This window comes from Mugil cephalus, chromosome 8 (assembly GCF_022458985.1).
Source record: "Mugil cephalus isolate CIBA_MC_2020 chromosome 8, CIBA_Mcephalus_1.1, whole genome shotgun sequence".
NCBI classification, from domain to species: domain Eukaryota; kingdom Metazoa; phylum Chordata; class Actinopteri; order Mugiliformes; family Mugilidae; genus Mugil; species Mugil cephalus.
Window position 1 is genome coordinate 8,945,820 of NC_061777.1, and position 20,682 is coordinate 8,966,501.

Here is a 20,682-nt window from a genome sequence, read left to right on the forward strand (position 1 = left end):
TTGTTAGATTAATATTTCAGTCATGCAACGTGTACTGGATGGGTTTGTTGGCATACATACATACATTATTAATTTTAACCTCCAGTATTTCTTTTGCACTTAATGATTTGCTCCGCCCACTTTTGCCAACTCCCAAAAATGTCTACTCGATGTGGCATTTTAAGTTATAAATCTTTTTATTGCAGTGAGGATAGAGCAGATAGAAATCATCTTAATTCACAAAAGACATAAACACATCCACATTGACACACACACACACTCACACATATTTTAGGCACTTTATATATATTTGTGGAAAAGCAGCAGTAAAAAAAAAAAAAAAAAAAACAGAAATATGCTCCCAGGATGGAAATCGAAACCATCAAAAGCTTGAAAGAAAGAGTTAAGTCTGATTTACACGGGGATTTTTTTTTTTTTCCTTTTTCTTTTTTTGGTTGAATCGAAAGCAGGTCTTGAACAGCAGTGGAAATGTAATACCACAACCCAAAACACAAGCAGAGAAGGAAGTAACAAACGAGTTTCGAGGGAATGCCGTCGTACGAGCCAATTTACAACTAATTTCCCCCCATTCCACCCATTCACACACATAAGTAAGTAATAATATTCACATCCTGCTTAAAGGGGAAATATTATGGTGAAATACAACTCTCGTCGCCTCTCCAGCGTGCACAGATCTAAATTGTGTTTCCAATCCCCTTTGCTCGAGCTTGTAGTTCAGTAACTGAAGTTGTCATCAGTCTTGTAATCTGCTCTTTTATTTTCCATTTTAATAGGTGAAACATAATCAGTACATTTGGAATGAGTTCGGTCCCGTTTCCACTACTACATCATACAATTGCCCCTCAGCCCACAACCGATGCACCCAAGACAAACTCCCTATTTGGAAATGTGCTGGGGAAAGCAGGCGGACTGTAAAACGTATTAATTCGATGCTTTTCAGAAATTCACGCTGAACGTGACGCTGAGGGCACAGAACTGAGGTGTCTGGACAAAATAAGTGAACTAAAATGGAGTTATGGTTACAACAAATCCACTTTAGGTCTGCAATAAAAACACTCGGAGTTCCACAACCCAACGGAAGACTGTGACAATGTCTCAACGGAGGGGAGCCGGGTCGAGGGGAGGGAGGGAGGGAGGGAGGGAGGGAGGAGAGGAGGCCATCTCAATCCGAGTCCTCGTCGTCCAAATACTCCTCTGCGTTGCTGTGTGAGCGGGTGATGTCTGAAACAAAATGAGCGGACAGTCAATGACGTGAATACAGACGTGTTTCCAGGCTCAGTACTTTAAAATATCAGTGTCTGAATGTATGTTTAACCCAAGAGTGTTTTTGAATCAAAACAGTCAAACGGTCACGGGCCCGTGAAATAATCGTCGTTTGCCGTCAAACTACTGCTCCAGTTCAAAGTACGCATCCGACAAGGTAAAGCCCAAATGCCTGGATGTGTTCTTGCCCTGACTGTTTCTTCAAGGATACTTCCGGTATCCACAGAATGAATTTTAAGGATGTTCTTCCAATCACATAACGACCGAATGACTGCACCCTAGTGTCTGTACTTGTCTAGTCTAAACACCCAAACACCTCCATAATAGTAAATGACAGTTATCTGTCTTTGTTTTCAGCTTCCAGTGCCTGTTGTCGCGCTCTCATCCACATGCTCGGTCTTCATTTCCTGCAGTAATCCACTCCTGAACAACTGAATGAACAATTCTCCAACCGGTGTCGGCTGCTCATATCAACCGGTATGCTGCTCATATTCATCATTACAGCAGCTGTGATAGAACAAATGCTGTCACTAACCGCTAACTTTATATTCATTATCAAACTGTCATATAACCATCAGCTATGTTATATTTGTATTAGAGTTTGCATTTTACACTTTAGTGTGCATCTGTAACAGACGTACGTTCTCTCTATTTATGCTTCTTCCTGTTAAAGGGGAGTTTGTTCCCCGACACCTTCGCCGCCATGCTCGCTCTGGGGGTTTCAGGCCGGCTTCTGTAAAGCGCCTTGAGACGATATGTATCGCTATCAATGCTACATAAATAAAATTGAACTGAAATGCAGATTTTTCTGGAGACCGATTCCATGACATCACTGGCAGCAACATAACTTCTACGTGATGGATCATGCGTCGCCAACGCTGTGGAGTTTTGTGCAGGAATAAGTATAAGAAACCTGATGTAATTCTTTTTCATTTTGGATGTAAGAAACCAGCAGCTAAGCAGCTGTGTGGTGTCATTCTGCAAATCAGCGCAAGCACTAGACATAATTAGCCCAGAAGCCAAACCAACTTCCCCGCCTACAGATTTTTGTGGAGGAAAGTAGGTCAGGACCTCCTCCATTGGGAAGCGATCAAATCTTTTGGGCAGACTATCCGAGTGCGTGAAGAGTCTTTTAACCTGGACGTCTCTGCCAAACATGAACCCCCCCTCAAAAAAAAAATATAAAAAATATGATGCGTCGATTCATAAAGGTTCAGTTAAAAGCTAATTTCCAATGTGAGGAAATCTCCACAGGACTGTATGTTTCACCGCCAGATACAATTTGTACCCTTCAACCGTCCATCGCCACAGATGGGGAGCGGTGTCCCTGTGACAGTGTACGCGTGAGCGCTTTGCGGCCGCTCTCTAGCGGCAGCTCCACTTACTGCTTCCCTGCTTCCTTTTCAGAAGTGAGGCACACTGGGCGTTGGTGGCCATCTCCAGAGCCAGCTTATTCTCATTGTTCCTGACGTCTGTCCGTGCGTCTGAAACAAACACATTACCACATAAAAAATTAAAAAAAAAAAAAACAAAGAAGCAAACCAAAGAAAAGAAGATGAGACTTTGAGCTAAATACAAACAGTTATTTGAATCTAGGGTCTGATAAATACCATTCTGTCTCTTCCCTGCTTGGTCACAACTTCTCTTTTCATAAAACTTTAAAGAGCTCAGTACTCACTCTTGTTAAGCAGCATTTCCACGATGTCAGAATAACCCTTCCAGGCAGCAGCGTGTAGCGCGGTGTCTCCAAGTTTGTTCTGAAGCACAAAACATCATCATTACCGACAAGTATGAATATGTTTGCTGGAGGTTTAGCAGCAAATCTATTTATCTGTCAGTATCTGCACACGCATCCTCTCAATCCTCACTACAGTTTGTTATGAAATGCATTCATAGCTAATCTTGACCATCTGACTAAGTTAAGCAAGCTATAAGTTATAAATAACCCGCATGATGACAGGGAGGCTGAGAGTTCATCCGATTCAAAAAGGAAGTCAGCAGAGTTTCTTCTTGCAAAAGGAGATTTGGTGAGAAATCTCGACGAATTCTGACGTTTTTCACCCACTGGTGAAGCTTCTTTAGTGTTTGAATGAGATTTTAAGCCCAGCTCACCTGCTGGTTGAGCTCCACGTTAGACTGGCTTAGCAACAGCTCCACCACATCTGATACACACACACAAAAAAAAGAAAGAGAGAACAGATATAACATTACGGGTCAACAACAGGAACAATAGAGGGACATGACCAATTTCCTGCTTTTGTGTACTCTTTTTTTTTGCACTTTACTTCTCATGCAAAACCTGATCTGCCCCGTGTGGATAATTACTAACTCAAACAGAAATCGCGACTACCCGTCAGTTAATCCCTGCATGAACCACATGAACAAAAAAAAAAAACTGTGCTCTTGTCACCTTTGTGTCCTCCGTGGCATCCCCAGTAGAGGGCGGTGTTTCCAGCTTTATCCAGCCCGTTTATTCCAACCTTGTTCTCCACACACTCCCTCAGCCAGCTCAGATTACCTGTTTAAATACATGTGCGAACAGATGAATGCAGGTGATTAATGCAGAGGAACAGAAAATGCATTATAAATATGATAAATATGATTTAATCTTACCTCGTTTGGCTGCTTCGTGCATTGGATTGTCAATGGACTCTGCCTGCTCAGCCACTAAAAGAGAGAATCTGAGCATTATTTAAAATTCAAGGTTTTTTTTTGTGCTTTTCTTACACTGTAGTTGGTAATAATCTTACTCACCATAGTTACTTGGAATGAGCCCCGTCCTTCCTCTGCATGTCCCCTTCCACCAATTAGTGTCACTCTGGGGAGGGCAGAAACAAAGTATATGATATAGATGACGTAAAGGGAGGACGAAGAAAGACAGCAACAATGTGAGGAGGAGGAGGAGGAGAAAAGACTGAGTTAAGATGAGCAATGGAAAAACAGAGACACAAAGTGAGCAGAAGAATTGCAAAGAAAGAGGAAGAAGAACCGCAAATTCAGATGTCGGTGGTACTAGGGACCCGAAAAGGAAGGTGGCGGCCGTGTGCGTCCGAGGCTTCGCTTACTGTGTCAGAGATGTACAAGATGTCTCCTTCTTCAAAGTACAGCTCGTCCGGCTGGAAGATAAAAAGAACGACACAATGATTTTATTCCAGGTTCGAGTATCAGTCGCAGAGGTTTCAGGAAGTCGCATTCGCACCATTCTAACTTTTTTGTCACGAATCGCCCCTCTTCTTCCCCTTTCTCACAGTAAAAATGATCAAGACTGCAACTTTTCAAATGTGGTTTAACCGGTTATTTTTGGTAAATTCAATAGAGAAAGAGGAATCAGTGAAAAACAAAATGGGTGGGTAAGCAGTTCAATGTCATGTTCACGCCACAGAACTTCACAGTTTCTCAAATCTGAGCCGATATGTTAAACTTAACCTTTAACATAATATCTCTGTTTTGGACTTTTAAAATAGACAAGATGCATTTGAAGACATGAGCTCTGAGGAACTGCGATAAATATCTGTCAGTTATCTTTTCAAAACAGGAATAAATGTGATTTCATTATTCACAGCCACCAATAACAAAAGAAATCTGCACAGACCGTGAACCAGCTGTAATGCATAATCTGAATTATTCAATTTAAAAACAAAAAAATTCAAACAAACAAAAATAACTTACTGTTCTGGGGTCAAAGGTGAACAATGCTCTGAATACCTTGACTTGGCCTGGCGGAGAGAAAACAAAGAAACGTTAAATGGATTACGTGTGTGGACCGTTTGTGGTGACTTAACCTCATCCAATTTTGAAAAAGAGCAGCGGGCACCAGTGATGCGTCAGACTGCTCATAAATAGTGCAACCGCAAAGGCTGCCACTTCACAGCGCTGCACAACAGCCAGCTTAGTTTCACTGTGTGTGCAGAAGGTAGCTTTGCTGCGGTGAATTACATGCATGTACCCTAAATAAATCAGAGAGGTGTAACACCGTCCATCACCTCAATAAAGAATGTGAAGGATGTAACCGCTCGCTCGTCTGCAGCCAAGCAACGAGACACATTTCTGGACGCCGAACGGGGACAGAAACACAGAGTGGTCGTTTGTGTTGTAGTTGCCCTCGGGGGGCCTGCGAGGGCTCGCTGCGGAGGCTGGCGTTGGCTCCGATGCTGGAATGCGACCAGGGTGGTTATGACCTCAGCTGACAGCTAAACTAGTTCAAAGACCTAAAAGAAAAGCTCAAGGGGACGCAAGCTTTTAGATGAACTCACTGTTAAGTCTTCCTGATAGCTGTTTATTTCTTGGGGACTGAACAAAAGCTAAACTGAAGCACAGTTTGTTGTTCTCTGTCTTTACAACACAAACATGACGTTTACCCAACACACTGACAGGCTGGTAAACCAGTGCTGGTTTTGTTTTCAGTCATCAAGACATCAAAAAAACACAAATCCAGCGCTAATGCAAAGGTGATTTGCATCTGGTTTGTTTCATTCTACCAACATCCCTTCCAAAGATCTGACATACCCTTATTAGAGTCATTTACAGGCTCCCAAATGTATTTCTATTTAAAAATTGCGATATTTGAATTACCGTAATTCACCAATGGACAAAATTCAAGTGTGGCTGAACACTGGGAAGTTACGCTTTCTGGGGAAAAAAAAGCTGCCATTACAGTAATGATGACACACCGCCGCTGTTGGCCACAGGATGAGGGGGCGATGCAAGGTCGGTGAGCCCCAGGAAGAGATGAATAGTTTGGAGGAATTTGTTGGTAAAACTGAAGTTAGTTATACCCTTGAGATGTCAAAAAGGTCTTCCAGACAAAAGCACAACTTCCCAGTGTTCAGTCAAGTTTTAACGTATCGCCGGCGATTCGTTCAGTTCTGAAGGGTTAAAGGACGAGTGATGTCACTGGTTGTCAACAAAACTACAAGACTTTTAAGAGTTCAGCCTAAGCGTGAAAACTGAATGTTTTGCACTGTATGTAAAGGATGTTATGCACACTTTTTTTTTTAAGTGTATTCACACAGGCAGGATGCTCACTTCACACAACAGAGAGAGGCTGCAGCTGCAGCTGCATTAGCCTAGTAAGAGGATCCAGTGCCTTTGCATTGCCCCCTGATTATGCCAACAAAATCGGAACCACTGCGCTGTCATGAAACTCAACCCAGAGGAAGCCTGTGTACCTTCTAATGCACGGGTCCTCAAACTTTTTCAGACCAAGCACCTCCAAACTGATGGAGGGATTAAGTAGGGACCCTACTATATGTGTTCTATATTAAACTTGTATGCATTCAATATTAAGCTATTCAAATAATATACAGGTTCAAATATTCACTTTCTTATTTCAAATACGTGCAACAGTAGGGTGGGCATGCAACTGTCATGAACATAATCTATATCTATAGGATGCGATGTTGACACATGTATCTCTGAATGAGTGAAGTTCTGAAAGAGAACATCTTCTGCCTCCATTTATCCCTTTATTAAAATATGTTTAATTCATGCTAATGTGTATTTACAGAAATTGAAATTTGTGGGGGAAAAATCAAAAAATATATATACATAATGAAATGTCTAATCAACCAAAGATTTTCCAACCCCCTCCGCAACACCCCCTGTTGAAGACCTATGTTCTAATGCATGAAAGTTTTACTCCTCGAGTTGTGTAGAGGAGAAAGTCTTCAAGGTCCAGAGCATCACAGGACTGGGAGGGCACATGGCCCGTGACACAGTAATGTAATTTTTGTCAAAAATCTCTACTTTTTTGGCGAACAAGTAAAAACTGAGTGATGATGCACCGCGAAGCTGAATAAGCAGTTTTCTAAAAATGTGTTCATTTCTCTGTTCTCCAACGTAGAGTAATTCTACCCGAGATGTTCCAGTAAAGCAGTGACTATAACATTATTTCAGACACCTTTATTTATTTATTTTTTTTACACAGGTGCAGTGCATCATGGTCCATGTAGTAAGCTATTATTGTGTGAGCATTGCACATGAAACTCAGTTTTCCCTCCAACTATAGCACGCATGGAAGAATATACATAGCCTCAGCTGACTACATTTATCAACAACACAGCACCAGTAACCACATTAATTTTCCCTTTCTCATTGTGTGTTTTTATTGATGCGTTCATTCATTCCTAATTTATGCTACGACTCGGTTGGTGTCTTTAATGCTCTCAGCTTCAGCTTCGTTAAGAAAGAGCTATGTATGAATAGCGATTATTATTATTAGATTATCGCAGCAGTCACATTGCTCATCTGTGTCGTCCGCATTGAACGCACAAAGAAAAAAAAAATGAAATACACAAGAATTGAAACACGACACAACAAAGAAACTGATGAATCATAAAGAGCTGACACCTCCTTATTCACCGCAACATGTTTAAAAAAACTTAACCGGGGTTGTGTATCTTCTGTTTGCTGATTGTTTGGGTTGTTAGGCCTAAATATTGGACGGTTGTAACTCCCCTCTGCCGTTGCTCAGGGTGTTTCTGTTTTGCTAACACACTGCCTCAGTGTCTCAGAATGAGAGGGGCTGAGTCGTTGCACAAGTCCGGCTCTGTTCAGCAGAGAAAGCATGTCTGCTCTGCAGGCCCGGTCATGCCGCTTTAAACACACAAAAGCCTGTGCTGACTAGGCTAGGTTTTCACTGTGTTTCTGAACCCTTAGGCACATCCAAGGAAAGAAAAATATAGGTAAAAAGAAACAAAAATAGAACAAGATTTGAGCTTTGCAGTGAGCAAAACTCTCAGTATACTTTATTTGCTCTTTTTTTTTTCCTTTTGATGATTTACAGCTGTGTTATTTTATTCCAAAGAGGGATTACAACAGCTCCAGCCTTGCCACAAAAACGTGTCTGATCTTGGTGGATATTTGAGTCCCCAGCCCTGTTCGAAGCCCAGCCCCACGACGTAACCATCTGAGCTCCTAATGTTTTCAACAAGAGACGGCACATACTGCAAATACTACACAAAAACTGAACCGTGTCCCGAAATCTGAGGGGAAAACGCACAAAAACGCCCCAATACATGTGGTCTGGTTAAAAGTGGGTGCACCGCTCATGATGAACGTGGCCGAGCCAAATTAAAGAGATGTGTAAGGAGCACAGTTTTAAGCTAGCCTTCGCACAGAACAAACATCATATTTACCAAAGGGACATTTATAAAGCCAGTGATCCTGAAGGTGGACCGAATTAACTCAAACCTACGTGAGCAAACATGTGATTGGTGCCCTCGACAGGGACGCCTTTCACTCCAACGTGAATTACTGCATTGGACGAGCCGGTCATGAGGCGACGACTTTGCCAAATAAGACGGATGGCTCTTCCACCGCACACCGACGAGCCATCTGCCACGACAGACTATCTCACCTGCTGAGGTGAGACGTCACGCAGTCCACTTATTAATAACCATAAAGCGCATGAATGACGTGGTTTCGCGCAGTGTGTTCACAGGATCAAGAGGGCAAACGAGCATGTGCCTGCTGGGATGCACCTGTGTTTGTCCTGATTTCAAAAATCATGCACAAATGTTTGTTTTATTTTGTGCTCCTTCACGTGAGCTATTCTGACACTCGGGTACTTTACCAATGCAACATCCGTGCAATGAATTCCCCCCTTGTTGGAAGTTTGAAATGTTTCCCTTTTTTTTTTTTTTCTTTGCATTTGAGGGGGTTGATTCAACTTCGTGCCTATTGAGGTTATACTGATAAAGTATCTAATCTAATCTGCAGCATCTAATAAACTAGTTTTACAACACACAAAAAGAAGGCTCGATTCGCTTTATGTTACCTACACCTTCACAACTAACAATAAAACATAATGTTCTCAATGCATGTTATTCGCTGACTTTTGCAATTAAAAACAAAAAAAAAAAAACAAGCAAATCTTTTTGAGTGCCACACACATTTCCTGCCAGAATGACCAGAACAGACTGAACTTGGAGGAAGTCAGTCTGATGTCATCTGACCATACAGACTCGTCATCACCTTTTAACCTAGAGAGCCACCATCAGCAGAAACTCTCCTTGTATGAGTGATGGAAAAGGGAAGTGACTGAGGCCTGCTGCTGAGCGCTGGATGTCACTGTCAATCATCAGTGTGGCAGCACGTAATCATTTCTGATAGATCCTGCTGCACCGCCACCGCAGTCTGTGATAACAAATACCGAAATAAACCAGGGTTTTACGGCCTCTCCGTGAACTTGCTGGTGAAACTTTGAACATACGAACGACAGAAATACTCCGATCCTCTGAAGCACACCGCTCCTCCGCCCTCCCACTGATATCGCTATCAAGGTGTGCGCTGCGCTCACGCAGAAACACAAGTGGGTTTTTTTTCTTTTAAAAAACAAGAATTCCTCGTGGGGTTTCGTCTTACCTGGCTTGGCCGGCTTAGGAGGAGGCTTCGACATTTGTAAGGCTCGGAGATGAGAAACGCGATGTGCTGTTTCGACCAGAAACGTCGCAGGACTGTGAAGCTGCTAACGCTCCCAATGAGGAAGTTCCCCTACGCGGAAAAGTTTTCTGCGCATGCGCCCAACCATTCTCATATATACACACATATATATATATGGGCAATAGATAGATAGATAGATAGATAGATAGATAGATAGATAGATAGATAGATAGATAGATAGATAGATAGATAGATAGATAGATAGATCTATTGTTTACGTGTCTGTCTGTCCACACATTATTCTCTTTTGATTTATATCTTGGACTGTGACATTTCTTACTTTAAATCCTTTGCTTCATTCTATGTTGATTTATTAAAAAAATATATAAAAAAATAGAGAAATATTTAAAAGTTGTAATCAAGCGTCATATACATTCATGAATTAAATAGCTAAAAATAAAATAAAAAAAAATAAATAAAGAACGACTTGCCTATTGTTCACGTGTCTTTACAGTGTTTTCTTTCGGACTGCTTTAATTTCTTACTTTAAATCCTTAGTTTCATTCTACGTTAATTTGCCCACCGCGTTTGAGCTACATTAATATATATTTTCTCTGTTTTTAACTGAAGACAACATCCCCCATTCAACAATATGTTCACCACTATTTATTGTGTCTGTTTATTTTTTATTTTTCAATGGGCAGGTCGTTGGTGACGTAGTACCCCAGTCAGCCAATCACAATCGTTCATACGCGGAAACGCACAAGGTGGGAGCGCAGGACGTCACAGTCAGTGGTCAGCGCAGCTGCAGTACTCGATACAAACATTTTGTGTCTTAGTAAAGTTTGCACATAATTTGCAAACTACAGCTGTATCCATCAGTAGGTTTGTAGTGAGAATCCTTGACGAGCTGAGATGAAGACTCTAATTGTTGGAGTTGGCGGGTAAGTGAGTCTGCAGGATTATAAAGATGCTGACATTGTAAACAAAACATAGAATTTATCGTTCTCGTTTGGTCATTCTGGCTTTATATCAGCATTTTGCATGCGTAGGGTTTTCAGATTACGATATGTTTTCTTCTTTTTGGTGGTTTGGTGTGTGAGTTGAAGACACAGACAGTTCAGGGCAACAGGTCACAGAAAGGAGCCACATTATAGTAGTTTAATAATATTAGATTACATGTTAGTACTAGCTAACAGTGTTGGTAGCAGCAGGGACACAGGTCAAAAGAACATGTGACAAGCATGTGCAAGAAAAAAAAAATGATAAGACTTGTTTTTGACCCAGAAAGAAGAGTTCTGGGTCAAAATCAAATCACACAGATTTAGCTCAGTGTGACATTAGTGGCCACACAGACAAAGCCAGTCGCAGCTTAAAATGAAACAACATTCGTAGTATTTAAACTAAATGGTGGCTAAATAAAACCCCCAAAAGCTGACAATAGAGGTCCTTTCAAGATTATATTAAAAAGCTGCCAATAAGACGTGAATATCTGGATCCATCCCACTGTAGTTACGTAGATAACTGTTGTCGTCTGTTCTCTGTAAGGTCTGGGTCAGTTTATTGAGGGATGCTGGAGAGTAGCTAGCTACAGTTTGCAGGAGCTGAGGTCACGACTTTGAGCAACCTGAGGAATTTGTAAATTTGGTTTAGAAATTCTTTGCAGTCATACACTAAAAACTATTGTGGTTGAAGTATGGACCACACCCAGTATAAGCGATGGGTGTGGTCCATAGTGTTAGTTTGTTATAGTTGAGACCACACCCAGCGCCACTGATGGCTAGTATTTGCTCAGTTTTAGTTTAGCATAATGAAGCAGGAGATAATATTTGTGCAGCTTTAAAATTCAACGTACATTGTGTGTGCTGTAACTATCAGGATGACCAATGGCGGGAAATCTACTCTCGCCAAGATTCTACACCAGAAGATACCCGGCAGCTGCGTTATTGCACAGGATTCATATTTTAAGGTAAACTCTGAGGCCTTCTTTAAGACACACCACTGCCTTTACTCCTTCTCTGCTGCCATAGAGAAAATTATAAATTTTGGTGCATGCTCCCGTCTTCAGGATGATTCTGAGGTACCGGTGGACGGCAACGGCTTCAAGCAATACGACAGTAAGGAGACTTCATTTAGAGGCTTATGTTGGATTCACAAAGATTTGTTGTGGTTTATATTCAGTCACAGCAAACACATCTAACCCACACAGTAAGACTGTTTAATTTGGACACGCTCTACTGCGTTATATATATATATTTCTGTTTTCTAACTCACAAAATGCAGAAAATTCTAACGTATCACAGTTTGGTGCAGCGGTAATCCTCAGGTGGGTGGATGCTGGAGACCGGCTCTAATTAAGGACACCGAGGTCAAGCTATAGGCTGTAAAATGTAGAAAACATGGGGCTGTTTTTTCAGTTAATTGGAAATGTGTGTCTTTTAATTAAAATAAATAAATAAATAAATAAAACTGAGACCTTCATCCTCCAGAGGGCTGTGGAGGGGAACCTATCCCATCTGTCATTGGCAACCTGTCCAGGGCAGGGTCAACGGGTTGAGAGCGTATCACAGGGTTAACACGGACAGACAAACACCCATTCATACTCACATGCGCAAATACAGCCAATTAACCTAATATGCATGTGTTTGAACTGTGGGAGGAAACCATCTGGAGAAGAGAAGCCACGCAGGCACAGGGAGAACATGGAAACCTCACACAGACGGGTCCCAGGCAGGTTCAAATATATATATATATTTATATATATACCGATTGGGCATAATATTATGACCACCTCTTACCAACAGCTTGGACTCATCAGAGAATGGACATGGGCTTTCTGAGGGTGTCCTGTGGTGTCTGGAAACAGGATGTTGTTAGTGGGGGGGCTTTGGGTCCTATGGGTTGAGGGGAGGGGCCTCTGTGGATGTTCACACAAATACTCAGTTTAGGATCTAGTGGCTTTGGAGGCCAGGCCAACATCTTGTGCTGTTTTTCATGTTTTTTGAGTCATTACTAAAGCTTTTTTGTCTGCATCCTGCTACGGATGGTTGCTGCCATCAAGGAGTGTCACTGCTATGGGGGTGGGGGTGCCTGGTCTGGTCTAAGTGGGTGGTACATGTCTAACATCCACACACATGCCAGGTCTAAAAGTTTCCCAGCAGAACATTGAATTGTCACAAGCTGTTCATAATGTCGTTTGCTTCTCCTGTCAGTGGTCATAATGTTATGCCTGATTGGTGTAAGTATAGATTATGGAGAAGCTGGAACTAGTAAACTTTTTTTCCTGCTGAATTTATATTGGTTTTTCTCAAATAGTCCAAAGATCTGCTTCCCTTCAAAGTGAAAGACGTTCCCTCTCGCTGTGTTGTGTTTAAGTGCTCAGTGCTCTGCACATGGACGCGATGATGAGCGACGTCGACTCGTGGAGAACTGATCCTGTTTCATTCCTGAGGCAGCGAAGCCTGAACCCCGAGCACACCACCCCATCAGGTGATACGGAGGTGTACGTGCTGATAGTGGAAGGCTTCCTCATTTTTAACTACAGGTAAGTTACACAAGGTATAAAACGTAAGTGATGCTTTTGAGTCCAAGGTTGAGAGAAAATTTATGTTTTTAATTGACCTTTTACAGGAAATACACTTTGCATTAATTTGAACTTCCAAATAAATTTATTCTAGATAATTGTTAATCAGCTTTCAGCAGCGGAAATGAAATTTAATTGGAGTAATTGGGAAATTATGAAACCTAAAACTTTAATGAATAAACATATATAACACTGTATAATATTATAGAAAGATATGAATAGACATAATCATTCATCATTAAAAGAGTCAACTTTGGCCTTTGATATTATGTTTTAATGATTTATTAACGGTTAATGGTGCGGCTGATTCCACTGTCTGTCACACAAGACTCTTTAGCAAAAATGTTTTATTTACTGTATATTTCATCTAAATTGGACTGTTCTTTTTTTCACATTTTTACTTCTACCTCATTCTTATTCTGTTTTATTCATATTACCATGACTATGTCCTGTTCATATATGTCCTTTACTTGTGATTCTTGGACAAAATAATTTCCATGCAGGGATCAATAAAGTAACCTTGAATCTTGAATTTAATAGTATGAAAACTTTAAATAATATATTCCATGTTATAATGCTGTAACCCCGGCTTCCAGGCCTCTGAATGTGCTGTTTGACAAACGATATTTCCTGGAAATATCTTATGAAGTCTGCAAGAGGAGACGAAGGTACACATTTAACAGTTTAATCTCTCAAGGAAGTTTGTTTCTGTTTTATTTCCATTTTCTATTATTCAAGCTGCTCTTTCTGCACAGAATCATGTTTTTTTGTTTGTTTTTTTCCCCCTTGTCTTACCTCTTGGATTTAAAGTTCAAGGGTGTACACGCCCCCCGATCCTCCTGGCTACTTCGATGGACACGTGTGGCCAATGTACCTTAAAAACCGCCAAGAGATGGAGAGCATAGAATCGGAAATCGGTGAGAGTCAAGTCACTATAGATGAACTCCTAACTTGGGCGGTTTTTATTTTGTTGTACCATCCTGACATGTCAACAGAGTCGGTGCGACAGTTGAAGACAAAAGTTGTTCTAGCTTTGTTCTGTCTTATAATATAGGTCTTCAATAGGGGGTCCGCGACCCCTAGGGGGTCCGTGGAGGTACTGGCAGGGGGTCGCAAAATCTTTGGTTGATTAGACATTTTTTATACATTTAAAAAAAAAAAAATTTTCCCCCACAATTTTCTGGAACAGCCACCCTACTGTTGCACATGTTTGAAATACAAAATAACAATATTTGGATCTGTGTATTATTTGAATAGATTAATACTGAATGCAAAATGTAATAATAATGTATATTTCTTAATAGCACTAGATCGAGTTTAATGTAGAACAGATACAGTAAGTAGGGGGTTCCTACTTAATCTCCTTAGCCTGAAAAACGTTAAAGACACCTGCCTTATAAGCCACAACGCTCTTGGGGCAAATTGTGCACACAGCTTTTGTTCGCGTTGGCTGGCTCTGGATTAAATCCAAAAATACTCCAAAACAGGGACAGAGGCATTTTTGCCTTTGTACTAGTTTTGTAACTAGGTGTCCGCCCCCACTCTCAGTCACTATTTTTCTCAGCTCCTGCTTCCTGTTCCACCACGAAAGTCTGACCTCTGTTGGATGTGCTCTGTGCACTGTGCACAATACTTCATCTCAACAGCCTTGTTTACTGTAACACCTTGGGACGGCCCAAATCACTGTTTGGGTGTCACACAAAAAATGTATACGAGCTATAATTATAACTGCAGCTTCTAATCTGTTTTTTGGTTTGTTTGTTTGTTTTTCAGTAATTCTCAATGGTCTGGAGTCAAGGGAAGAGCTGCTGGCTGCTGTGTATAAAGATATTAGTCAGGAAATGAAAAGACTCAGGGCTACGGCTGCTATATGATTAGCATTAGCATGTTGCTTTATTTGCAGTAAAACTACATTTTTCATATGTAATTTTACCATGTATTTTACGTTTTTTTTATCATGTGTTTCTGAAAATAATTTTAAATATTTACAAAAGATGTTTTTTTTTTTGGGGCAGGGGTTTAATATGACTAATCATTGCTGTGAGGCTCATTAGCATTTGGTACTGCAGGCCTCTCTCGCCATCTTTGTTAATGAATAGTGTTCTTGACTTCTTTAATCTTAACCTCATCTTTAATTCAGTTTATCTGCATGACTTTTATGACATTGTAAGTTGCAAGAATTTTACCCGGCTGAATTTAAAACGCCCGAAACGCCGGGATATTTAGTTTTGCACTAAAACCATAAGTCACCATGTGTCTTCAGGGGGTGAAGTTTGTTCAGTGGTCATGAGACGTTTGTCTCCTTCTGTTATGAAATCTGTGTCGAAATGTGAACTATTACAGAATCTGTTGCTTTCATCACTTACTTTAAACATGTGTTGCATACATTTTTTTTTTTTAAAAAAGGATGTAATACAAGGATGTGATACTATCTACAATTAAACTTTTAAAAAAAATAAATGAAAATATTTCCTCAGCATTACTGGGAAACGTCTGCAGAGTTTCACATACATCGTGTAAACAGGCAGATTCTCTCAGGATCCATCTCAGAGTCACACCTCTGCAGTTCACTTCCTGCACGTAAAACCCTATAAATAGAAACTGCTTATTTCTGACACAAACCTGTCTGACAGAACTCTGAATTCCAGCCGGTTGTGTAAACCAACAGCTGCTTTCTTGCAATCTTATTGCAAAACAAACATGCTACATCATTTCTCACGCTTTTAATTATCAAAATTTTACCAAAAACTCCGCACACTCAGCAAAACATTTATGTTTACTTCAGCAGTCAAGCTCCCAGACCAGTAAGGGCAGTACTGTAGTCATCACGTGTAAATCTGGGCATTCCTCACTTCCCTCTAGTGCTTATATCCTCTTCTTGCGCGACATATATAAGCCAGCTCAAGGTTCTTTCGCATACAGACGCCTGTAGCCGCCTCACAGGACTAATATCAATAATTAAGCCTCTCTGGAAACATGTACAACGTAGGATTTTCAGCATTGCTGTGCTTGTTGTTCGTCTGCTGCAAAGCTATGCCGACTCAACTCAGCCAGGAGGCTGTGAATGACAGACCTGTGATCGGTAAGTGACACGTAGTTATTTGTAAAACTTAAAAACTGAGACGAACAAAAAGTCCAGGTGACACAAATGTTTAGGAAATGGGTATTTCTCTACAGCCTTGTCACGGTTCCTTCGTCGTGTATTCACAGCTGCCGTGTTTTTGTCCCACAGGTGTTTTAACTCAGCTGGTCTCCGACGACATCTTGAAGCCGTTCGGGAGGACTTTCATACCTTCGTCCTACGTGAAATACCTGGAGTCTGGGGGGAGCAGGGTGATGCCTATCAGGTGGGTTCAGTGCATATTGATTCACGACGGACACCTTTGACTTCAGCTTTGCAATGTTGATTTCAAATCTGCAAAATAATAATGTGTATTTTAAATGGGGGGGCGTCAGATTAGTGTTGCAGAAGATGATTTCATTTGGTTTCCTGTCTGAAATCTGGTGGGAAAAAGTTGACTCTCCTTGTTTATCGTCAAATATTTTAGCAGCGGATCACTGATTGTTTTCTCTCCCTGCACAGGCTGACTCTTACCACTGCTGAGTATGAAAACATCTTCAAGAAGATTAACGGGTGAGCTGCGGTTCAAGACTCTAAACATCCTTGAAAATAATCACATTCATCCCTTAAATGAAAGCTGTAACTGCATGTTCTTCCGCGTTGCCTGTTAAGCCTGATGTTCATCGGTGGAGCTGCAGACTTGGAAACTTCAGACTTTGCCAGGGTGGCCAAGATCTTTTACCGACTCGCTCTGACGGTTCGTGCAGAACGACATTTTTCATTGTTTCTCCCACGTGAGCGTTGAGTTGTTGTGCTTCATTAGAATTTCGAGGGGCGGTTCCCGCACTCGTCCTGAGTATTGCCTTTTGAAAACATTTTGAAATAACAGCTGAACATGATACTGAACAAAATGACATTTAAAGCATGCGGAATTGTTTGCAACTTCCTATGTCTGTCAATAACTTAATTCTCTAAAAGGGAACTGTCTTTGCTCTAAAGACTGTGTCATGAAAGTTTATTGCTGTTGGTGCTTTTACCTGCATAAAGTCTGTCAACAGGCGTTTCCATGTCGCATCAGATGCGGGTGAATAACATTTCTGACTGCGTGTGTGTTCCAGGCCAACGACGCCGGGGACTTTTTCCCCATCTGGGGCACATGCATGGGCATGCAGCTCCTCACTGTCCTGGTAGCCGGTGAAAACCTGCTGACAAGGACCACCGCTGAGAACGTAGCTTTACCCCTCAACCTAACCGCAGGTAAAAGGCGTCCGTGTGTCAAAGTACAGCCGTGATTTGTTTTACCGTTTGACTCCTGGAACGTGCGTCTTTTTATTTCACGCTGCGTTTCCAATGACGCGTGCATGAATTGAATCAGAACACTTGGTGTCAGTAGAAGCAAGTTTCACATCCAAGTGTTTTCTTTCTTTCCTTTTAAAATACCATTGTTTGATGGAGTGTTGAGTCTTTTAAGTGAAAAGGTTTTTATGAATGGACTTGATCTACTTACCTGCTCCCTCTGAAACCCTGCAGAGACCAAGTCCAGTCTGATGTTCCGAGGTTTCCCCGATGAGCTCCTCAAAGCTGTGACCCAAGAACCCCTGACGGGCAATTTTCACACTTATGGAGTTACAGTAAAGGTGCGGTACAACTTATAAATTCCACTGTGTTTCACTTCCTCTCCTTTGGTTTAGTGTTTCATTGTCTTTGCGCTGAGAATTAAAACCACAGCCAGCCATTTGATCATGTCCGTCATGTTTTAAAATTCATCGGTTTTCAGTTAGGAAACTTTCTACAGGAGTTTTAGCGTTGCCTTTATTAATTAGTTCTGCTAAGTTTCCACATTAAATTCATGTGTTGCTTATTCCTAAACCAGTTAGTGTTTAATCAGAATACAAACGAGTAAAAGCTGGAGATGATCACAGTTCACACCCATGAAGCTTTTTAGTGACCTTAACAATCTACATGCAAGATGAATATAATAATGCAAGGTAACAAATAAATGATAACTGTGTCCACAGACCTTTCATGAAAATGAGAAGCTGCGTTCTTTCTTCTCCCTCCTGTCCACGAACGTCGCCGAGAGCGGAGCTCACTTCATCTCAACGATAGAAGGTAGCACGTCATTCGAGTACCGACTTTGCAGATCAAATAGCTTCCTTGTAGCAGCGTTGTGCTCACGGCATGTGCGGTTGTTTTTGTGATTTTTTTTTTCTTCCCGTCGTGCCAGGTAAAAGATATCCTTTCTACGGAGTGCAGTGGCACCCAGAGGTGAATCGCTTTCAGTGGAACAGCCAGCTCAACTTCCCTCACTCCGCTCACGCTGTTCAGTTATCGTCGCTGCTGGCAGAGTTTTTCGTCAATGAAGGTAGCATTAAAAAAAAAAACTGTTATTACTGACTGTATCATTAGGCTTTAATAAGTACAGTTGTTGAAATTGCATGCTCTTTTGTACGTTGGATTGTTGTGGGATTTAGAGGAGTGAGCGTGCTCATTTTTTCATTCACTGGATTAACCATAAATAGACACTGATTGATATTATTTCAGTTCTAACTACCTTTTTCTACCCACCGCTATCACAGTCTGCAATTTTTGCAATAAATGTGTCACAACTGCAGATTAGTATCCGCACTGACCAACAAAAGCATTGCAGGGAGCTAGAATTGTCACACAGCTGATTACTTTACATTAGATAACTGTGAAGGTGTCCGAGCTTCCTCTGTACACATCCGTGATACCAGCAATGGTTTGTGAAATGGAAAAATTTTCATATCACTGGTAACAGTAGAAGATTAACTACAAAATTATCATAAAAACAGATAAAACACAAATTCTATTGTTTGCTTTAGACACATTGTGCCCTTTTGTTCTCTCAAAAGAGAAAGAAGAGATGTTAAAAAAAAATGCTTTACTGTCACAGGTCAGTGGTGCAGATTTTGAAAGATTTCGCATGTGGAAATCTGTTATTCGATCTCCATTATATTGAAATATAATACTACATACCATGAGCATTTGGTACTAAGAGACCCAAATAAAGTTTAACGTAGCTGACGTATCCGCAGGAACCCTGAATTACTCAAAGAGAAAAAAGACAAGAAATTAAAAGATACTTTTAAAAATTTTACAATTCAATTCACCAAAAAACTTAAATATTAGTTCTAAAAATATTCTATTTAACACTTCTATATCTTGATTCTACCTGATTTTCTCCAATCTCGTTGTAAACACTAATGACAATAAAGGGCATTCGATTCTATTCTATTCTGTTTCCCAGTGCATTGTATTCTAACGCTGCTTTCTGCTTTGTTTAGGAAGGAGAAGTTTACATCGGTTTGACAATCCTGAGGAAGAGGCCTCGTCACTGATTTACAAATACACGCCCGTCTATGCTGGGAACTTCACAGGATATGAGCAGCTCTATTTTTTCTGAGACTCTCCGGCGGCTGGAGTGTCTTTCCCTCTCTGCTCATGTACAACAGAACACTATCATGTGCAGTCCACAGGGGTCTGCTAGGCCTCTGAAAGAGATCGATTTCTGCCATGTGTGCACTTTTATGAGGTTTCTGCACCGTCATTTATGGTTTTAACGACATAAAAAAAATGATTTTTATACTTTAATGTTCATGTTTTTTGTATTTTGTATGAAATGAAATGGGATTCTTGTCATGGTAGAACATTTGAATGGATTTTTTTACTCACTGTTGGTGTTTCTTCCACTTAACAAATAAAGAAATAAAGGGTTTTACAAAATTGTCTCACTTCAAGCCAGACACACGATCTTTTCCTCCAACGATGAATGTTCTTATGGATATTAAATTAAGTTATTTTTCCAAACATCTTAATAAATAGTAATCCACGCAGACTTAAAAGTTCATTTTTGGCCTTGGCAACAGGACTTGCTGAGTGAATCTTCACTAGTGCCATGAAGTGTATTCAGTACTTCAGTCACAAATAAAGTACCTAATGCCAGTGCACAGCTTCTTTGTAGAGAAATAAAATGTGACTGTAGAGGTACCTAAAAAAAAATGAAATGTTTATACAAAAGGTCAAGGCTGGATTACCAAAGCTGAGAATTGGCAGATAACTCTCTGGTGCATCATAGGTTGCATCCAGGTTCAGTGTGAGGCAATTTATTTGGCAGAATCTGAAGGTCACATTGGCTGAAAGCAGAAAATGTGAAGATTATTACTTATTAAAGTTATGCAAAGTTACAAAAGTGGGCAACGATTCCCATCTTGCTCGTAAATATTGAAGTGGGAACAAACAATTGGTTGACACGTCACTGTCATGTTGTGGCTATAAAGAGTTCAAGCCAACTTTAATTTGTGCTACATCAGCTTTATATCTCCATCATCTGTCAAAAATGAATGTTTTCAGTTGCCTTTTTACACCAAAA

At 40.8% G+C, this 20,682-nt stretch overlaps 3 protein-coding genes across 6 annotated transcripts; 2 read left to right on the forward strand and 1 right to left on the reverse strand.

Annotated features, from left to right (window-relative positions):
- Positions 1-157: 157 nt before the first annotated feature.
- ostf1 (osteoclast stimulating factor 1) lies at positions 158-9,778 on the reverse strand. Its single transcript, XM_047592646.1, has 10 exons — positions 9,628-9,778; positions 4,933-4,979; positions 4,329-4,379; positions 4,018-4,081; positions 3,877-3,930; positions 3,674-3,781; positions 3,376-3,425; positions 2,942-3,020; positions 2,649-2,747; positions 158-1,221 (listed from the first exon to the last, which is right to left on the reverse strand). Exons 1-10 carry the CDS (start codon positions 9,659-9,661, stop codon positions 1,163-1,165), a joined length of 645 nt encoding a protein of 214 aa, XP_047448602.1. The 5' UTR covers positions 9,662-9,778; the 3' UTR covers positions 158-1,162.
- A 629-nt stretch (positions 9,779-10,407) lies between these two features.
- nmrk1 (nicotinamide riboside kinase 1) lies at positions 10,408-15,698 on the forward strand. 4 transcript variants are annotated; one of them, XM_047593145.1, is made up of 7 exons: positions 10,408-10,589; positions 11,524-11,614; positions 11,714-11,762; positions 13,021-13,189; positions 13,825-13,896; positions 14,039-14,145; positions 15,002-15,688. In XM_047593145.1, exons 1-7 carry the CDS (start codon positions 10,561-10,563, stop codon positions 15,100-15,102), a joined length of 618 nt encoding a protein of 205 aa, XP_047449101.1. In that variant the 5' UTR covers positions 10,408-10,560; the 3' UTR covers positions 15,103-15,688. The 4 variants fall into 4 exon arrangements, with proteins under 4 accessions (XP_047449101.1, XP_047449102.1, XP_047449103.1 ...); XM_047593147.1 differs by lacking the exon at positions 10,408-10,589 and adding an exon at positions 12,135-12,375 and having other exon boundaries at positions 11,523-11,614; XM_047593146.1 differs by lacking the exon at positions 13,825-13,896 and having other exon boundaries at positions 15,002-15,698.
- Positions 15,699-16,066: 368 nt separating this feature from the next.
- LOC125012910 (gamma-glutamyl hydrolase) lies at positions 16,067-19,957 on the forward strand. The gene is made up of 9 exons (XM_047593144.1): positions 16,067-16,310; positions 16,461-16,575; positions 16,812-16,862; positions 16,962-17,046; positions 17,408-17,546; positions 17,820-17,926; positions 18,308-18,401; positions 18,517-18,654; positions 19,598-19,957. The coding sequence occupies exons 1-9, from the start codon at positions 16,205-16,207 to the stop codon at positions 19,714-19,716; spliced, it is 954 nt and encodes a 317-aa protein (XP_047449100.1). The 5' UTR covers positions 16,067-16,204; the 3' UTR covers positions 19,717-19,957.
- Positions 19,958-20,682: the final 725 nt, after the last annotated feature.